The sequence below is a fragment of the Sander vitreus genome, chromosome 13, assembly GCF_031162955.1.
Source record: "Sander vitreus isolate 19-12246 chromosome 13, sanVit1, whole genome shotgun sequence".
NCBI lineage: Eukaryota > Metazoa > Chordata > Actinopteri > Perciformes > Percidae > Sander > Sander vitreus.
In genome coordinates this window covers 18437923-18459757 of record NC_135867.1, presented here as the reverse complement: position 1 = coordinate 18459757, position 21835 = coordinate 18437923, and the positions used below count along the sequence as shown (strand labels likewise).

The 21835-nt window shown below is 40.0% G+C and overlaps 1 protein-coding gene across 1 annotated transcript; it reads left to right on the top strand.

Annotated features, from left to right (window-relative positions):
* Positions 1-1293: 1293 nt before the first annotated feature.
* On the top strand, positions 1294-19092 carry LOC144527688 (forkhead box protein O1-A-like). The gene is made up of 4 exons (XM_078265907.1): positions 1294-2106; positions 14637-14828; positions 15954-17143; positions 17260-19092. Exons 1-3 carry the CDS (start codon positions 1522-1524, stop codon positions 17118-17120), a joined length of 1944 nt encoding a protein of 647 aa, XP_078122033.1. The 5' UTR covers positions 1294-1521; the 3' UTR covers positions 17121-17143; positions 17260-19092.
* Positions 19093-21835: the final 2743 nt, after the last annotated feature.

Below are 21835 nucleotides of genomic sequence, written 5' to 3'. Positions count from 1 at the left end.
AAAACATGTTAACAATGTATCACGCAGATTCCATCAGGTTTAAAAACACCCTCGGCAATCTATTGTCTGAGAAAGTGTGGAAAATGAGAGCTTGGCAGTTGAGAGTGCCTCATTTCCACATTTTGTTCACTTTTCTATAAACACATGATTAGCATGATAAGATTTTGGCAACTTCCCGGAAAAAAAAAAGAAGTGTTTTTGTGTGGAAAGCACACTGTTTATGCTCAGAAATGTCTTATATGCAAATAAGCCACCAGGTGTCACTACTGCCAGCTATGGTTTACGGTCATTGGGTCCACATAATGTTAGGATTTCTAACAATTGTACAACAAGGCTGGGACCTAAATTTTTTAACAAAAAGCTACCTCTGCAATTCAGTAAATGTATTGCAGTATTTGTATTAACCAGTCTAATAAAACTGGATATGATTGACCAACCTATATTTAAAGTGTCAAAACGTTTAGTGAAGTAATGACAGTGTTTCGGATATCAAAATCATAAGTAACTGGCCCAAAACACCAACTGTGGGCTGGACTATTTATGAAAATCAGACCATTTGTGGGACACACCAAATACAAACAAGTCACTCTTTTAAAATAGAACATCTGTAAAGCGAGTTTACCTTTAAAACCACAAGGGACAAGGTGTGCTATTCATAAAAAAAATTAAAAATAAGTTGAACATAGTATACTGTAGAGGTGGGCACAGAATCTCTCAAAGCACTAGAGGGAGTCTGCACATTCAGCTGCCTTTATGGTGCATTTAAGGTACCGTCAAAATGCCAAATACAAAAGAAGTAAATGATCAAAGCATTTGCAAAGAGAATTCAGCAATAATGATTACTTTTATTATATGGTTATAAATCTGGTGTTAATAACTAGGAAGCCTATTTTATTGACTGGCTGCTTAACATAGCATTCAACACTCATACAAACTATTTTTTTGTCTGTCTGTCATGCAGGACACCATAGTAGTTAACGTAGTAGTAACTCATGGCAGATAATTTCCCCCTACAGCTCCTAATAAGGAGCCATAAAGAGTATAATGCGTGCTAATTAATTATTGCCTAATTAATTATCTAAGCTCAACTTCAAATTCTAAAGAAATGCATTGCACATAGAATGCACATTTGATTTAAGCATTCTGGCATGTTTTCCAACCAAAGAGCAATTTAATGCGCCGTCAAGTTGTATAACCCTAACCCAGAAGACGGAGCCTGTGAGTGGGCCTTGAAGGCAGCATCAGACTTTGAGCGACTGCCATTACCTCTATTGTCATTACTGATAGAGCGGCAGGGCAGGCTTGAGGGTTGCACCTAGTCTGTGCAGGATGGTGTGAACTTCAGTGAAGATTGAACGAACATTTTGCTGACTTTTAAATTACAAATCTAACTTATCTTGTCTGACTTAGAACTGGAATCTGGTTTGTGAACGCAACATTTGTTTTACCTGTTGATTTTTGTTTCATTATTTAATATTTATTTTGCATGTGAGTCTGTGTGAGAGCAAGTTTGACTCAGACATGGCTGAGGTACCGCCACCACAGCCGGTCGAAATAGACCCGGAATTTGAGCCTCTCTCCCGCCCGCGGTCCTGTACCTGGCCGCTGCCCCGGCCGGAGATCAACGACCCGGCCAGCTCCAACACATCCTCCCCGCTACCATCGGTACAGCAGGAGCCGGGAGGAAACAGCGAGTTCATCAGTAACCTCGGCTTGTTGGAGGAGGACTATGAAGAATATGTAGAGCAGAAACCGCCTGTGCCCTGCAATGATTTTCAGTGTGTGGAGGGAAACTGTGTGCATCCACACCACCATCTCCACCATCATCATCCTCTTCAGCAGCAGCAGCTCCCGGGTCCGCAGCTGCCGCCTCAGCAACAGGTGCCTCTTACTGGTGTCTTACCCCTGGGCGGCTCCGGCCAGAGGAAGAGCAGCTCGTCCCGTCGTAACGCCTGGGGGAACATGTCGTACGCTGACCTGATCACCAAGGCGATAGACAGCTCACCTGAGAAGAGACTGACACTGTCTCAGATTTATGACTGGATGGTCAAGAATGTGCCTTACTTCAAGGATAAAGGAGACAGTAACAGCTCTGCGGGCTGGAAGGTAGGCTAAGTGACAGCGTGCACGTAAGCATCCAGTTGTTTAGGATGAACCTGAGATGTTTTGATGGTTAAAAGGTAACATTTTACTCCTTTAACGCCAAACTAAAACTATGAAAAAAAAACACAAAATTAAGATAAGTGTAATTCAATGCAGTTAAAGGCAGGTTAGCTGCCCAATACTGTTAAAACGTACAGTTGATGAATCCTGTTCTGCCCTATATGTGCAGGCAATCTTCATGAGTGTCTGACTGCATTAATGCACATGTTAGACTTTTTATTGTAGCCTAGTGAGCAGAGAGAGCAACCTTCTATACATGCTGGAGTTTTGTCTGCATTTTCCAGTTGTTTTTTTTCCATTAAATATCATGCAGCTTCATTTCCTCTGCAGTCCTGCTTAAAAAAAAATAGCAAAAGGTCACATAAATCACTCAAAACAGCAGTTAAAAAACGGGCTCCATCCTATTCTGCTGAATACTGTATTATAGTGACTATATATAAGGAGGCATTTTTCAAGACATTTTGACATGTCACAGTAGGAAAATCACAGGTGTAAATATTCAAATTAATGATTGCTGAATTATGTTTTTAGTAGGACCTGTGTTTTTCCTACTACCCATGCCAGTGATGTCACAGCAGCAGTTTTCTATCAACAGCAAAAATACCGGTTGTGACATCACTCATTGCAATAGGATCAGTTCAGCATTACATAACTGAGCGATTGACTTTTCTGTCCTTGGGATCTTCAGATGCCATTTTAGCATGTTGGTTATTAGCTCTGTTATTTAATTTAAGGCCAATATTGAGTTGAATTCAGTAGTATTGATGGTCATTCATCAGAAATGATTAATAATAGGAAAAAAATACTTTTTCTCCCATGAGTAAAATTGTTTTCCTTGTGTAAAAAGGGTATTACATGTATTTATATTAAATGTATTTCTTTTTTATTTAATTTGATATTTTAATTACAAAGAAAACAAAACAAATATCAATACAACACAACACATGGACAGAGGTTACAGAAAAAAAGGATATATATATATATATGTATGTATGTATGTATGTGTATATATGTATGTATGTATATATATATGTATGTATATATATGTATGTATGTATATATATATGTATGTATATATATGTATATGTGTATGTATATGTATGTATATATATATATATGTATGTATGTGTATATATATATATATATATATATATATATGCACATACATACATACAATGTAGTTTTTGCCAGATTCATTAACATGATTTAAAAAACAGTTATGTTTGATTTAGGCTGCTGAACTTTGGCATCACAGTAACCTTTGAAGTGGTTTCTTCTGTCAGTGTGAGCACACGCCTCTCTTCTGTGTCAGTGAGGAAACGTACAGCTCTGAAGCAGCAGAGAACCAACCAGCAAGTCCGACTGTAAACATCCCACACATGAGAATGTCTCTTTGTACAATCCTGAAGTACAACACTGCAATCATAATGGACATGTTTACATCTGCTTGTGGACATCATTTACATTCAGTAAACTTAAGCTTTATTATTCACCTGTTTGACTCAAGGGAATAATGTGCAGGAACACTGTATGGATCAACTTTCAGATATACCTTGTCCCATTCCCCAGCAAACCTAAGTGGGAACCATCTAGCCAGTGTTGCCACAAAACATGCTGACTCATGGTCTATGCAGCATTTTTCAAAGCTGTGCTTTCTGGCCTGGAAACGTATTGGAAATATTTAGCGCAAGTGAAAAGCAGTAGCCTAATGCCTGTACAAACATGGTAATCCAGGTCTTAATATTGTCTCGCCGGGTGAGGAAGTTACTCAGCCATGATGGATAGAAATTAACTGAGGATAAAAGTAGACAGAGAAAGGAAAGTAGACACCAATTACATAAAAGCTGCACACAAAATTTGAGTCCAATTCATATATCAGCTTCACAGCCCTTCCTGTAACCCATGCATTCTTGTGAGACCTCATTTTGCAGTTATGTCAGGAAATAACTTTGTAAACCTCAATCAAATATAGTCTCCATTGTTTCACACCCCCTTATGAAAAACTCGATCACAGTTTCTATTATGATGTATGGCTCTGCTACACCTCCCTTTTCCCCTTTTCTTAGTCTTTCTTCAGTTCTTCAACTACAGTTCGTTCCATATACATTAGGTGCACTGGCTGGTGGGAATGCACTCAGGTTTTTTGGCCAGGGAAGCAGCGTGGAGCAAACTGTTCAGAGCTCTCCCGACAATAACAGGAGGTGACACAAACAGTTCAATCAGTGTTGGGGAGTGTGTCAGAGGGGAAGAAACTTGGGAGAAGGGAATGCTGGGAACAACGTCAAACATCCTCCATTCCTGAGCTGTGCGCTCATATCTTTTGTGTCCCTGTCTTCTAGAGTTTCCTTAGCGGATGCTACAGCTTGGAGAAAGGGATTGCTGCTCTTTATCCTATCATTTCCTTCTCTTCCCCCACTTAGGCCTTCTGTTGAAGGTGTTTTTCCAAGTGGAACTCAGAGAGTTAGACTTAGGCCAGCTGTTTTTTCAGCACCAAGATCTGTAAAAAATGGGCAGCTGTCCCATTATCTTTTTCAGATATTAGATTTTCTATTAGTTCTATATTACTTAATTTTTATTTTAGAATCCACAGTTTTTGATAAATGTCTGTGAACTAACAATAGCTACAACAATCAATGACATCTAACCAGAAGTTCAGCCAACCTCCCAGTGACAGACTCGTCATGCTGTAATTCTCTACTTCACTGCTGCCTCTAATGTTGGATTTCATTTTCTTTAATATATGAAACGAAAAATCCTTTTTGTTATTACTTTAAGTAAGCATTTGACTTACAATCCTAACCAGTTTTTGTAGCCACTCTTATCATTGTGTACCATTCAATTAAGCATGCAGCAAATGCCTCAAGAACAATAGCACCAGCCTTTTTATCTTTAATATTAAATCAACACATCTCCACTTCAACCTCTGCATTCCTAAACCTTGGCATGCTTCGTTGGGCCTTGGAACCACCGGCTAATAGTTATTTTTACACTTTCCTGTTAAAAAAACACAAAAGTCCCCCCACAATGAACTATGATGCATTTCCTGCAGAGTAGATGGAAAACAGTGCCATGTGTTAACATCCCGCCCTGCAAAACATCAGGGTCAGGGCTGGAAAAAGAGGAGGAACCAATAGGAGAGACCAAACGTGGATCATGTCTGTGCATCTAATTCTATGTAAAGTAATGTTATTCCATTTCAGTGTTCCTGCCACATGCTAAAAGAAATCATTTGTTATTATGTTTTGTGTCATGTCCTGCCCCATGTATTGACTTTAGAATCCACATGCGTGAACGTCCCTGATTGTAATGACAGATAGAGATAAGCCAGAGACCTCATGGTGGGTGGAGGGCGTTGAGTTTGAACCTCAGTGATTATACAGCTCCACCTAGAAAACTGAAGGTGGGTGGAGGGCTGGGCGAGGGCGACAATGCTGCAGCTAGAGCTTCCTGTCTCCCTCCTGTCATGGAGATTTTTTTTAGTTTTCCCTCTAAAAATCGTGTGGTGACCATGATGCCTTTACCAGAGGAAGAGAGGGCCCCTGCCAACTGGGTGGACTGGTTCCCCTGGGATATTGGTGGTTCTATGAGCGGCAGTGTGCAGCATGCAAGGTATTTTACCATCTTACTGGTAATGCCACTGTTTTTCTCAGTGAACTGTGACCTTACATAATGGAACAGGATGTAGCACCCCTGAGTTTAACTGTCACAGAGGCTCTGAGGTGTTCATTTTAAAACATGTATTTTACCTACAGTTACTTGGACTTTTTAAAGATATGAAGTGCTTAAAAGCCATTGGTTTATAATTTATATATATAGATATAAGGCAGTTTGCTTTATGAATAGATATACAGCTTTGGTGTGAGCCTGCAATAATGTGTGCAATCACTGGCCCCATTTTGACCTGGTATTAAAATCCAGTCTGAGTGGTCTGATCAGAACGGGATAGCTCTAAGTACAGGTGGAAATACACTAAGGACGTATTGATGATGCATTGAAATCCGATTACTCAGACCACATTTGAAGGTGGTCTGTGAAGTTGTTTATCTTACTCCATGATTTAACACGGGTGTTAATAGGGCCCCTCCACTTCAAATCAGTACCGATTGTGCTATCTGGTCTGTTTGTATTTGTTCAGGATGAGCTGAGTTAGTGGAAAATACCATGTAACATTAATTAAGCATCCCCCAGATCAAATTACAGCTGATGAAGTGCAAGAAAGATGTATGATGGTAGACGGTTGGTGACATGAATTAACATTTGTCCCACAATGGCTTCAATTACACCTACGCTGACTTTGATCCAACTGAAGTGTCTCAAGTAATTTCAAGACCAATGAAAAGTTACTGTACTGTATGCAAGTTTGAATTGTCATTGTGAGCATGTTAACATGCTGACATTGGCATCTAGCTCAAAGCACCTATGTGACTTTAAGTACAGAGCTGCTAGCATGGCTGTAGACTATTCATGAAAGTCATCTATAAAACCAGAGAAAGCTAATTCTAGAGCTTAAGTGTCAATTTTTAAATGAATCAAGTGTTGGTTTATGAACTCAGTTTGAGGACACATGCATGACAAGAGGCTACTAAAAGAGGCAAAACAAAACCTGAATAACTGCCAGCTATTTGTCTTGGGATCACAAGGTTAAAAGGGAGGCCTTCCTTTAACTTAAGCAGCCCACTGAAAGCTTCACGTAACCCCATGAAGAAAGGGAGGCTTGGGGCAGGGGCTTTCAAAGAGGAGCGACCGTGGCTTGAGGGAAGGAGGGGAGCAGTCAGCTGACTGACTGGCTGTGGGCTGAAGCCTGTGTACAGTCTGCTGTCTACACATGTGTGAGTCTGTGGAATCTTTGGCATGTGGGTTTCTGCATTGTCCTCCAGTCCTGCGTAAGATAATAATCCCCCCCCCTCTATATTATGTTCACAAAAAGAACCTGGCCTTAAATCCATTATGCAGAATACAAAAGGACATGGATGCCGAGGGAGGCAAAGAAATATGGTGTGTAGAAAGAGAAACATGATCAGAAGTAATTGAGATTAGTGTCCAATCCTGTCAAAAAAAACAGTTGGCCTTTACCCTGTAAAGTGTGCAAAAAATGTGTGTCACTCTCAGGATTAGGCTGAGAAATATTAGAGCTCAAGTTTCTAATCAGCTTAGTATTTGTGAATATTTAGTAGGATTTAAGATATTTAGTTTTTTTTAATCAATAGTCCATCCCGTGAGGATGTTTAACTGTGTCTATCATTCTCATTTGACCCCTTCTTGTTTATCTAAAGCTGAACTCTGAACACAAAGCTCCCCATTCCTTTTCATAGTCCCACTTTGAAGCCATTGCAGAAGTAGGTCACTCAGTTTGATGCTCAGTGTTAATGAAGTAGCTTGCATTGTGCTTGGAGCCATGAAGAGGCGACATGGTCCCCACTATTATTGTTATGGGAAGTGAGGCTCTCCCGTGTGTAGAAAAGTACCGTAAGCGGCAGCTGCCACTGACACAGTGATGCACATGCTTTTCCATGGGTAGTGAAGCTACAGTAGTCAGTGTTTTATGTTCGCTGCAAAGACAAACTAAATCACCTGATTAACGTAATCACAACATCTCCCAGCCATTTTTCACCGCAGAAAGCTGCTACCAGCCAGGCTAAAGCTAACATAGTTAGCCCAAAGAATTTCTAATAAGGGAAGAAGTTCCACTCTCTCGTTACTTCCGGCTTCTGAACTGGTTGCAGTTCCACCAGAGTTCCATATAGGGGGCACTCACAGGCTAGTGCAGAATGAATGGGACTTTATGGAGCTATACCCCTCAAAATCCACTTTTCTTGATATAATTTTTTGTCTAGTAATTTGAATGTTGCATTCGAAAGGGGAGGCTAAGAAAATACACACTGCTGGGTGTTAGATTAACACTAGATTGAGTGGCTTTTTTGTTCTAAAAAGCCTTTTAAAATGTCAATGACGTCATACACATATACGGCCAGAGATACTACTTCACGGGCAAGCTCTGAGTCGCTTCCTTTGTTCTCTCGAAGCATCGACAACACAGCTGACAGGTTAGGCTCTCCCTGTTAATACACGTGCTAGAAAGAGGTTTGCTAATGTTTTAAAGACCACGCCGAAATATTCACTCTGACATTCTGGTTCTGCTTCGGATGCCGTCAAGCGGGATCTCCGATCGTAATCAGTCCTTCACTGACCAATCAGCATTCATTAGCAGAATGCTAGCGTGTTATGGGCAACAACGACTCAACCTGTAAGAAATCGAAAGGACACAAGTACTCGTTCATTCAACTTTTGACCTATAATCCATGTTGAACTTGCAAAAACTACAATCAAATCTGAGATTTCTCAACGACAATCAGGCGAAAGAGACAAATTTAGCCGTCTAGCTCCCATTCATTTAGCACTGGACCGCGATCACCCCCAGTGGAACTCTGGTGGAACTGCAACCAAATTCGGTACAACGGGGCTGAATAGGGAGTGGAACGGCTTTCCGTAGACGGGCTTTGGTTAGCCTAAAGAAACAAGGCGTCTGTCCCAACTAACGTTATGGTTCGGAGCTGTGATGCTGGAAACATAACACTAATCTACAACAGCAGTCTGTTTCTGATATAACGTCATTTACACTGATTTAAGTGCTCTTGGATACACAGTTTGTTGAAGAGTGTGACATGCAGGCTCTGCATGCACAGCAAACCAACAATCATGATCAATTTGAATCAGTTTATCAAACAACCAAAGCAGGCCCCGTTAGTCGACCACAACCTGACATTCAGAGGAAGCAACATGCATTATTAATATCATTCACTTTAGCCTGGATTGATATTATATGAATACAATGGTGTCATGTCAGTCAACCAATGTATTTCTTCCTAATTTCCCTCTCCAAAATCACTTCAGAAGAGTAGTCACAGCGCTTACTTGCTTTGGTTTTTGTAAAGCATTAAAGTTCAACAAAGACTGGTTCACATAAGAACATTTCCTTTTTCCATTTTTATTTTCTTTGTAGATGCACTCCCCTACAAAATCACGCCAGTAGTTGAGAATGATTTAGTATTTCTAAATAGGGCTATTTATGTCCTCTTGTAAAAATTTGTCTTTTTTTCATATCGCAATATATATCGCAGGGGGAAAAAATATCACAATGTAAGTTTTTTCCAATATCGTGCAATATCAGGCCTAGTCCTCACACTGTGCTGAAGGGCCCTTCTTCTTTTTCTGCAGCAGTAGCTCTCGCCTTTTTACCGCCCTGTAACAGAAAACTCACGTTTCTTTTCAACTTCCTGGGTCAGAGGACAAAGGGGGGGGGGTGCACAGGAAGACACAGACAGGAAGTGACTTGTCCTTTTACTGTAATCTCTACAAGTGCTGTGCTCTCGTATTCTCTTATTTACACCACATATCTGACTGCTGTGTTGTGGCAGTGGTAATATTGGAGCAGTTATTAAAGATAACAGCTCTAATTTTGTCAGCCATCTGCTATTGTATTTTGCACTGAAAAGGAGCCATCATATTATAGGCCATGGATTGTGAACTCTTGTCTCACAAGATTAACCAGTTATTTGCCTTTTTTCTTTACAAATAAGATTTATTTGATTTATTTCCCTTTTTATATCTAGCAGCAACAAAGCTGTTGCTAAATAAAATACCTTATGTGCCTTCTCTTGCATTTTAATTTGACAAAAATTATCTTTCAGCAGAATTGTATTGTAATGATATCAACATATTGTTTCATAATTTTACAAAATTAATGATTTTGACCAATTTTAAATAATAAGAGTGATTCAATATTTAAGTTTCTGTTTTACAAGTGTGCGAAGAGAGATCATCTTCATTCTTTTTATATGTAATTGTATACATTTGCTATATTGTGATATATATCACTATATTGTGATACTGATTTCAGACATATCACCCACATATCACTAATGGGAAGCCAAAATTGCATTGACATTGTGAGCTACACAATCAGTTAGCAGAAGTCTCGACGGCCAACAAACTAGTCAAGAAGTATACCCCAGCTGACCTTTTTGTAGTCAATGGCAGCCAACGAGATTAGCATTCTTCCTTATTTCACTGTTAATGTGATTTTGATTATGTTCCACGTGTTTCCTCTTTTACTTTTTAACAACTTTTGTTTAAAAACTTTGGGACAGAGGCACCACAAAAAAAAATGCTCTGAGGATGGTTCCCCCGATCACTGAGGTCAATGAAGCTCTCATTAGAAGTAAGACAATTTTTAAAAATTCAAAAGTCATTTCGCGGGGGTTCTGATTCTCAAAATAATGTATGCACTGATTTACAGAGGTCTCTTTCGCCATGTAAGTCTATGGGGAAAAATCTTTTTGGCCCCAATGGCATCACGTGACGGATTCGGAAGTTGCAATTCCATCGTTTGACCGCTATGTAAAATTTGCTTTAAAGCTTGCCGCGCTTCGTGGAAGAATGTAGCGACAAAACCTCTGAGCGTACAGAAGGGTGTGTTTTATTGCTTAGCATTTAAAATGTTCACTTGTAAGAGGAAAAACTATTTTATTGTATTATTATTTCAGAGTTACATAGTGTCACCTCAATGTTTTTGTGATAACTGTAGCTGCATTAGGGCCACTACATGTAGGCCTAGTAGATGCAAATTTAAAGTGATTCTCTTTTTCCCTCCAATTTTTCATCACTAACTAAACATCAGGCTTCATCATTGATATGAAACCGAGTTAGTGACTTGAGAAGCAGCTGGCCTCCAGGAGTCGGTCTCCTGGGGGGATCCTCTGTCCTGTCTGTGGTCGTGTCTGGCGCTGCATGTAAAACGTTTGGACCAGTGGCGCCACTTTTACTGTGGCTGCACCTGTCCCTGCAACTGCATGGGCCTTGTTTGTTTACTTAACCTGCAACCGTTACTGCAAACCTCATGCTTCACTACACAAGCAACAGCAGCTGTGTCACTTCAAATGTAGTAGGAGGAGTCGCTTCATGCTGCAGCCATTTGTTTTGATGATATTGATCACTGTTGATTTAGAGATCATTGGGTAGATTGGAGGAGTTGTAAGATGGTGGATGATTCTCTATAATCTACAGGTCTCCTGAGTGATACAGTGTATCTGAGCTGGGTAGCAGCAGGTGGACTAGAGGTGCAACTGCTTTCTGCTGCACTGTATTTACACTGCAAACTGCAGCAAATAGACCTCTTTTTTTTTTAAGATACATTTTTTTATTGATAATAACAGGTAAACTTTCAATAATAGTACAGGTTTAGACTTTTAAAAACATCACAAAACCTTATACCTCACAAATACAGAACAAACATCCCATGGCGACCCCCTTACTGACCCCTGTCCCTGATTTCTCGACCTCCCCAATAGGAAACAATACAAACATGCAGATATAATGCCTGACATGATAAAAAAAAATTTGTCAAATACATTTATGCTGCACTCTTTCTTTAACCAAGGTGTAAGCTTCATCCCATGCATGTAGAGTTTTCCGACTAGATCCATGTACCCGAGCCACAGATCTCTCCAACATAACTATGTCTAGAAAAGAGTTGGTCCACTGCTGCCACGACAATGTGTGAGGCAGTTGCAAATAGACCTTTCCCATGTCAGGCACCCCTGCACCAGCTGACCTATAGGACAGTGTGATGTTAAAACTCAAATATCATTCAGTGTAGAGCCAGTTTGTGTCAGGTGCAGCAAGAAATGTTCCTTATTCGTTATATGAGCTAATATATTCTATTATATATTTTCATAGCACATACGATTAATCAAAGGCTAACAGCAAGAATCTAAAGAGATTTTTGGTAGCTACAAATTGATTTTGAAAATATATTTTAAGCACACAAAAATCAATTAGCCTGACCCCACCCGACCCACAAACACAATGCAAGATATTTGTTCCTCAAGTCAAGAGCAGCAAATGGTAAATCAGCATTATATTACAATATTTTGTAATGAGATCTATAGTATGCAATGCATCTTAACACTTGAACAGGCTTGTGTTGGCTCACTGCCCTAATTACGCAATAGATCTTCTCTCTTAGACATGTATGTCACTTACAGGCCTCCATAATCTGTGCCTGGGAACATCCTTGGTTGCCATGAAGGGTCAATGAAGAGCACATAGATTTCTTAAAGCCTCATATTCAAATGAGCTGCCATGCAGCTACAGGTGCCCATATTTTACTACTTCAAAGTGGGTTAAAAAATCAGGGCCGTAACAAAATGTTTTATAAAGAAGTTTAGCAACAATAGGCCAATAGGTCACCTTGGGTTGGGTTTTCAGAGACATAATGTGTGAATGGGGCTTCTCCTGAATTAGTGAGGCAGGGGATGTCTTTTGTTCTTTTTGGGCTGAGGTGAGGTCTGTCTCAGACAAGGATTATCCCAGACAGAGTAGAGAATTCCCCTTCCCAGGGCCCAGTCATGCAGTCCATACTCTATTGTGGGCAGTAATCACAGGCTGCAGACATTTGCATATCACTAGTGATCTCAGCCTTGTGTGAGCAAGACATGTCGTTTGGTTAGTGGAATATAAGTTGGTTCACAGACGGTGCATCACACTGCTCAGATCTCACATCCTCCGCTAATGACTCATTTCCTGTCTTTGGTTACAGATTAAAATTGTGTAAAAGGAAGAAAAAAAAAGGGAAGAAAAGGTCATGAATCAAATGAACATGAGTCAGATTGAGCATTGCATTTTGAGGCCATGCAGTGATCGTTAAACTCCACCTCAAATCTCTCATGTGCAGGAGGTCCTGCGACACAGAAAGCCTCATATAAAATTCAAAAATGCAGTACAAGAGAAGGGATGAGTCCGGTTCAGAAGGGGGGGGTTTGAGTCAGAAAGCAGACAGTCTGACCCAGCAGCACTTCACATATGATGCTTCTCCTCCTCTCTATGTTCCTGTTCCATCCAACCTGTTTGTATGTCTCTGTCAGCGCCGGCTGAGGAGCTCGTGTTCATCACACAGTGAACCCATTGACCCTAGCTCTGCCAGCAAAAACATCACACTCTGTCACCCTTACTTCGAACTCTGTAACCTCCCGCTGCCTCCAGGATCTGGTTCCACTTGTAGATGTATAGTTTGAGGTTGAACTTGCGGTGGTTCAGTGGCTTCGTATGGAGACAGTCATCCAAAACAATACTCATTCAAACATTCTTAAGCTTCTTCTATTTCTACAACTATTTGAAGTGTCATTCTGATCTTAGTCTTGGTTTTGCAGCTACGGACATGAAATTATTGAAAATGTATTTATTTTATCACATTATAAAGACATCCTCAATATGAAATAAATCATAATAATATACTAGATTTGGAGTCACATTCTGATTATTAATATGCACTGAATGCCTCCAACTCAAGACATAGGGTACATTTTTGTCCAGAGAGACCAGGCTAAACAGTAAATCTGTGTCCTGTCAGATGGATGCTCTCTCTGTTCCCCAACCATCGTTGTTTTTCTTCCTGAGAGAACTACCGCAGTAGGCGCCTCTGCGTCAGTTTTAGAGTTCATAACATAGCATTAGAGAAAATGGACTGAATGAGGCTTTAGGTGTATACATGTTAGTACAAGGACAAATGTGACCACATACAAAAAAAGTGAGCAAGTTGGTTAAACCCAAAGTAGTAAGGCTTTTTTTGAAGTAAAAGTTTTGCTGGTGGTGGAAGGGTGGGATCAAACATGGTGTAAATCACAGGAAACATATGCATAGCTTAGCTAACTACAAGCAGTTAAAGTATGATAAAGGCGTAACAACATACAATGAAAAGTTTAAATACTTTAATGTGAAAAAAATTATAAATTAAACCTACAAGAAGAGGCTTAGTCTGCAGGCTAAATAGTCAAAATGCACTAAAAAGCTAACTTTAAATAAACGAAGCTTAGCTGATTGTGTCACTAGTATACTGTTTGTACTTTTTATTAACTTGTCTTCCATTATAGGTTTGGAGAAATCATTTGTTCAGTTATGTTTTTGTGCATTTAGTCTGTTTCATGCCATCTTTTATTTTGTTTCTCGTCATATTCCGTAACAGATACTGTACACTGGCTGTACTGTCTTACAATGTACCAAATATTTATTTAGTGTAAAGTAAAAGACACCACATATCCCATTCATCCCTCGTTCCTGTTCATCTGTTGGCTTCGACATTACACTCAACTACCAGCTTCTTCTCCATTCAGTATGAAAAATTACAAACATTTCCTCTGCAGCAATACACTTTCTCATTTAATTCCTACTGAAAAGCCACCAAAGATAACTCACATTTGCTTCTTTTTGCACCAGAGGGTCAGAATTTAAACAGCACTTTATAGATGCACTAGATACAGTATTTCATAAGGAAAATATTGAACATTTTGCCCATTATAAAAAGATCTATGGAAAACAAATCCTGTTGTGGAGTTATTTCGTTTTCTCTATAGCTGCATTGTAGCCTCCACATGACTTTGAGTCCAAAGATAACTTTCAAATTATTCACTTTTTTCCAGAACTCCATTAGACACAACCTGTCCCTGCACAGTCGCTTCGTGCGCATACAAAATGAGGGAACAGGAAAAAGCTCCTGGTGGATGCTTAACCCAGAGGGGGGAAAGAGCGGAAAGTCACCTCGACGCAGAGCTGCCTCCATGGACAACAATAGTAAGTTTGCCAAGAGCAGAGGAAGGGCCACAAAGAAAAAGGTACAGTCCCCTTTAATTACTCTATTCATAAAATCCATCTGTGTATAGTTTGGCCATATATTTTTCTCACAATTGTGCTAAATCTAGGTTGAAGGAACCGTTTTTATTTGCTCTCTTGCTGAGAGTTAAGGAGATCGGGTCCATTGTCATATAGTATGTCTGATAAATATGAAGCTAAAGCCAGTAGCCTGTAAGCTTAGCTTAGCATAAAAACTAGAAACAGACTAAAACATTCAGCCTGGCTCTGTCTGAAGTTAATGAAATCTGCCTGTACCTATGAAGGTGACTCATTAACATGTTATATCTTGTTTGTGTATAACGATAATGTGTAGTTTTACAGGAGTTTATGTGCGGGAATCTTAACTGGATGCAGTGACCTCCTGGAGTCTCTGCTGGTTGCCTAGTAACCTCACAGGAAATCACTGCAGATTTTGCAGGCCCCCAGGAAGTGCAATCAGCCTTGCATCCAATGTTGTCCAGTGGCCACTCGCGGTATTGCAACAAAAAATCCCCCCTGCGGCCCAAAAAGGATTTTCCCCATAGGCCACTATTGTAAAAGAGACATCAAACTCATGCCAGGACACCTCAAACTGCAAACAAGGTCGATTATGACTCTTTCTATTCTGAATTTTCAATCCATGGACCTTTAATATTTGAAAACCTTCCCTCGAGCCGAGAAAAACCTGTGACGTCACTACAGTGTAGAGTCTATGGGCCGAGCGGGAACTCATGGGCGGGGCTAGCGGGAATAACACTATTGTGCATATTCAGGAAGTAACCCCGAAAGCTTAGAAACTTTTTTGCCGTATGCGCTAGGCGAGCAACTAGACAAGTTTTTATTATATGTGTATTATTATACATCCATGGAATTTTGTCACCTTTGGACAGAGCCAGGCTAGCTGTTTCCCCATTACCAGTGTAATGCTAGGCTAAGCTAACCAGTTGCTGTTGGTAGCTTTAGATATGAGTGTGGTGTCGACATTCTCATCTAACTCTCTGCAAGCGAGCTAATAAGCATATTCCCCAAACTGTCAACCATTTCTATAATTTTGATGTAAGTTTATACAATACATTGGTCTTTGTTATGGCAGTATGTGTGAGCTTTTAATGTTTTTCTATCCTTAGATGGCTCTACAGGAAGGGGTCGAGGGAGGAGCAGGCAGCCCTGGCTCCCAGTACTCTAACTGGCTGGGAAGCCCAAACTCCCACAGTAACGAGGACTTTGAAGCTTGGAGCTCCTTTAGGACGCGCACCAGCTCTGACGCCAGCACCTTGAGTGGTTGCCATTCACCTTTCCCTTCTGAACAGGATGACCTGGGAGAGTCTGATGGCCATATGATATACCCTGGAGTGGCAGGGACTAAGATAACCTCCACCCTGCCCAGCCTGTCCGAGGTAGCTGGATCGATGGACCAACATGGCTCAGAGAACGTCATGGAGAGTCTGCTGGATAACCTGAACCTGCTGTCTCCTAAAACAGCGCAGCTGGGTTCTGACTCCTCACATTCATCAAATGCTGCCATGCTTCAGAGTAGCCCCTACAGCTCCGCTGGCTTGACCCCGCACCCACAGAAGGACTACCGTAAGTGCTTGTACAGCCAGGTGAGGATGAACTCCCTGTCCCCTGCCCCCATGCAGACACTTCCAGAGACCAAGCCAGGCTTCAGGGCATATGAGAACCAGTATAGCTGCCCTGCTGGCCTCCTCAAAGAGCTGCTGACCTCAGATGCAGAGGCCAGCAGAGATACACAGGCATCTCAGGTTGGGAGGGGAGGTTGCCTGATGCCCACTTACAGCCACCGGAGCCACAGGGAGGGTCATGATGGAGTAAAAATGATAAATCCTCCTCCAAGTCTCTCAGCTCCTCATGTAAATCTGCACGCTATACATAGACAGGGTCCTTCAACCTCACACGATTTGAATAGCTGTAACATGATCCCCCTGACTAGTCTGACTAGTCTTTCAGGGGCCCCTCGAATGACCAGCCTGAGGACATGCATGCAGCTGCCCCGTGGACACCCGGCACACACTAATGCTGTTTCGGCAAGCTATGGCAGCAACAACGGCTACAGGGAACTCAGCTCAGTTCACCCACACAGCCATCATCAGGAGCGGCTGCCCAGTGACCTGGATAACATGTCCATTGAGAGGTTTGAATGTGACATGGAGACTGTCCTCCATGAAACCCTCATGGATGGCGGGGCCCTGGACTTTAACTTTGACCCTGCAGCTGGGCCTCATGGATTTCCCCAGAGGGTGAAGCCCACCACACATAGCTGGGTGTCAGGCTAGGATGCATGGTGGATCACAAACAGGTGAGACTGACAAGTAGTCTGGCAGTAAGTACAGTTATTAAAACTAAAACAGATGGAATGTTTTGTTTCAACATCTGTGTTTCTCATCCCTGAACATTTTCCATTCTCCCTCACAGGAGCGTCACACCGCTGATCACCTTCTTTCAGAGGCTGGAAAATGTAAATCCACAGAAGCCACCACCATCACTCTCCACACAGCATCTGACAAAAAGTTATTTTCAAAAATGTGCATGTCTTTGAATTAACCCATTAACCAGTGGTTTTTGGTCCAGTGCTTAAAATGTCAAGTATGATTTGAAAATGGCACCCAAATCTTTAAAGGAGGACTTGATATGACATTCTAGTAGACCAAACACCTGCTAAATGTGATGTTCTATATGGTCAGTGACAAGAATTTCAGTTTTTAAGGGTTACATTTGGGAAGATCTTTCAGCATCTAGCCCTTAACGGCAAACAATTACACATGGGTTAACCTAGTGAGATCATTCATTTTAAATGCTAGATAAACCAGTGTATCATCTGCATAGTGATGCATGTATCATCTGCATAGTGATACATGTATCACTATGTAATATGTACAGTGTATAAACTTTATTAAAATAGTAAATTAAAATGTAAAGGACCCAGAGAAAATGTATGATAAGAACAGGATATTTTCAGGAATAGACCTCTGGACACCAACACCACATAGCAGATCATGAAATAAACACCAGTAAATCCTGAAATAATCTGATTGGCAAACACACATTGTCAAATCGAACATCAGCCATATCTTCTCACTATTAGATGTCATTAGAGACTGTGAGACAAGCTGCACCTCTGACTGAAATTAATTAATTATTCATATACTGTATGAAGTTATTTATTTATGTTTTTTATTTTAAGTGTACCTTTTGGATTATGCTTTGTACTTTGTATGCTTGTAAAAAAAAAACAATATGTGTGCCTATGCTGTGTGCAATGTATATACTTTATTTGAGTTAAATGATATTGTTATGCTGTTTTTTGTTACATCATTCTAATATTGAATAAGGAAATTAAAGATACATTAGATATGTCACCTTCTAAAAACAGTTCACTGAAAGTCCATATTGGTCTCAGTTAATGTAGAGAAGTGCACTTTGTGAATGCTCCCTGTTACGTCAATGGTATTTTCATGCAATAATTATAATTAATTAAGTTTAGTGCTGGTGTTTGGGAACACCTATCGAGAATAATGCTTTTCAACATCTTATTTTGCCTTTTTGGACTCAATGTTGCTGTCAGGGAAAAACCTCACATCTCTACTGTACATGAACCTCTCTATCACTCTTGAAGTTATAAAAAAACATTTCAAAACCACATTAGGATAAACTGAAAAAAACATGGGGTCAAGTTTTGTGTGTGCGTGCGTGCGAGTGAGCGAGCGAGAGAGAGTGCGCGTGATACAGTGGGAGAAGCAGTGGAGAGGCTGATGACGAGTTCCCTGAACTGACTGGAAATGGATTATGGCCTTCAAAGTTTAGCTGACACAGCACAGGATTCACTTGCTATTTACCTCCCAGCAGCTACAGTTTTTATGCACCAAAGAGTTGCCTACTCTACCAAACACATTCCAAAGGAAGTGTGCTAATTCACTGTGCCTACATGATCTCACGGACATATAATGCTGTACATATTATTTTCTTTAGTAGTACATTTTGGTATATGAAGGGTTTAAATTAGGATTATACTGAAGTATTATACTGTATGTATAATTGTGTTAGAAATGATTGTTTACATATCTCAGTCCAAACCATATCAAGAAATATATGAACACTCATACCTCAAAATAGTTTTACCTCTGAAGTGTTGAAGGCATTTTTCCTGCCATTTTCCTCAGTGAGTAATGCATTAAATATTTTTGACACATAATTTTGTACATATTTTATGTTTCTTGTTTTGTATTTGATTAATGCTGATTGGACCTGTTCTGCGTGATGCACTGTCTGCCTTTGTATTTCTAATGTTTTCTTGTGCTTGGGGATTATAGCCATTAGTTTCTAGTAAATATTTTGTCATGGCACAGTAAGTCGTTTTAAATTAAACATGTATTTGTTTGAAATTATACATTTTGAAAGATAAAAAAAAAAAAATTCATCTGTTCAGACAAAACTCAAGAAAAGGAATTCAGTAAATAGAATTTAATTATATATTGGAGTAAAGCGTCTAATTATGAAAGCTTATCAAAAATAAATGTGTGATGTGATCATTTTAGTAAAGAGTCAAATTGCTGCCTTGAACAAATGAGGTTTTGTTTAGTTTGTTACCTTTCATTTTTTTTTTAAAAGCATATAATGCATTTTTATATGTAATCTTTGAAATTAAACAAATGATGAAACCAATTTATGTGCACGGATTTTTTTTTCAGGGAAAATGGAATGCTGCCTGATTTTATTTTTGATATCCACATCCAGATATTTTTGAAAGAATGCAGTTATCAATGTAACCCATTCACTGCATACATCACCATGTGCACTTGCAAGAAAAACAAAATGTTAACTGGCTTTATCATAGTATTTAAGGCAATATAATGGAAACTAATGTTATGCAGCACATCAGTGGCATCTGATAATTTTTTTCTGTATTTATTTTAAGTTGGAATGTTTTTCAGTTGGTGACTAATATATTAGTTTAATGTCTGTCTGTCTGTTCACACATTATTTTCAGAGTTCCTTCGGATTTCTGGAACAACAAGATGCCTTTTCCTCAGCTCTGGCTATGCCTAGGCATGGATTGGCCATCGGGTGTACCAGGAGATTTACCGTCTATTTGTGTGGGTTGAATGGGCTGCTGCTGCACTCAAGGGGGTAAGCTTTGTTTCAGAGCTTGAACCTCCTATGGCGCCATTTTAATGCTACAAAACGATCACCCGACGTTAGCATTCCATTGACTCCCATTCATTTTGACGTCACTTTGACAGCGAATAACTTTACATCTGAAGCGTTTAAAGACTTTATTTGTCCATTGTTTATTTCTAAAGAAACACGACAATGTATAAAAGGCTCCATTATGGCTCCGTAGCAGACGTTTTTGTAAAAATAGGCTAACAATTGTGTCATAACAGATTGTGTCATAACCACGCGCCTTACTGTCACATAGTAGAGTAATTACCTCTACGTATAGTACAGGAGAAGCTCGCAGGCAGTTTCAACTTACATTAGCTGTTTAAGTTTAATTACTAATGTTAACTAGCATTTGAGTTAGCAATAATTAGCCTGTGCCTATGTTATCTCCTTACATATACCTACGCTCTCCGTCTCTGCAAGATTGGGAATGATTGAGATTTCTCTTGGCACAGCTACCAGAAGACTTAGAACTTCAGACAGGTTGCTCACGTCACATTTACGTCGTCTCTCTCAGTTGGAGGCTGCGCAGTAACGCTCAGCGCTCACCGGAAAAGTTCTTCTAAAGGCCTTCACTGGTCTCCGTCCAGAGCAACGGGATCTGTTGGTCCATTCTTATATACAGTCTATGGCTGCACTCCGGTCGAAAACTTTTTCTTTCTTTTTTTTTGATCGGCCCATAAAGAGAAGCGAGATCACATCATTGGCCCACGTATGTGTCTTTCATATGAACACTGGCCAATCACATCCTTGGTCTTTGGCTGACCGGCCCACAGAGAGGAGAGAGATCACATGATTGGCCAACTGGTTTGTCTCTCATCTGAACACTGGCCATTATCCACACAAATATGACACATACTGTATGATCGAAAAAAAAATAAAATGAAACAACGCGCTAGAGATCTAGCTGGGATTCGAACCTTGGATGTCATGGACAAAAAAGTTGACAGACTAGCTTCTATGTCATCTATACTACTACACTACACATCACCAATATAATTTTGTGATTTTTATCTATATATTGGACTTTTAGTCTAAGTTAACACAGGTTAACATATGAGAGAAATATACGCCCATGTTAACTGGTGATATCACAATTTAACATGGGCAAATGCAAGCCTCGAAACATTAAAGTAGGTTCATCGTTTGCCTCACATACCAAAACCTAACTGATGTACAACAAACTGGCATGACCCCACACTTTATTCCGTTTTGCGCAAAGCGTGATCTTTTATCATTGTTGTGGGCCATCTCATACGAAGAATGTGTAGGCATATCTCAGCACAAACAGTCTCTTTCAACCCGTGCCACAAGTCAACTGATTATAGTTGTGTTTAATTTCATTAGACCCATATTAGGAATCTGAAACAGCAACATATCTGAATGTTATCAAACTCTCTCAGTACATCGAAGTTTTGTAATCATATACCATAATGACCATTTTGTGTCGTCAAAGTAGGCCAACAAATTATGTGTGGGATAAATAAAAAGTCAAACTCTGAGAAAATAAGCTTCATATGTTCTTCACTTCAAATCACTAGACTTTTGCTGCAACTCACTTCATAACTTAACAGAGAATAAGATAACACTAAGTCGCCCGAGAGAAAACGAGGATCAGCACTTTCAAACATTCAACATGGCCATATGGTCAACAATAGTGTATCTATGGCTACCATATGACAAAAAATCGCGATTCTGGGTCGACACAGACATACTATGGGTCTAATAAAATTAAACACAACTATAATCAGTTGACTTGTGGCACAGGTTGAAAGAGACTGTTTGTGCTGAGATATGCCTACACATTCTTCATATGAGATGGCCCACA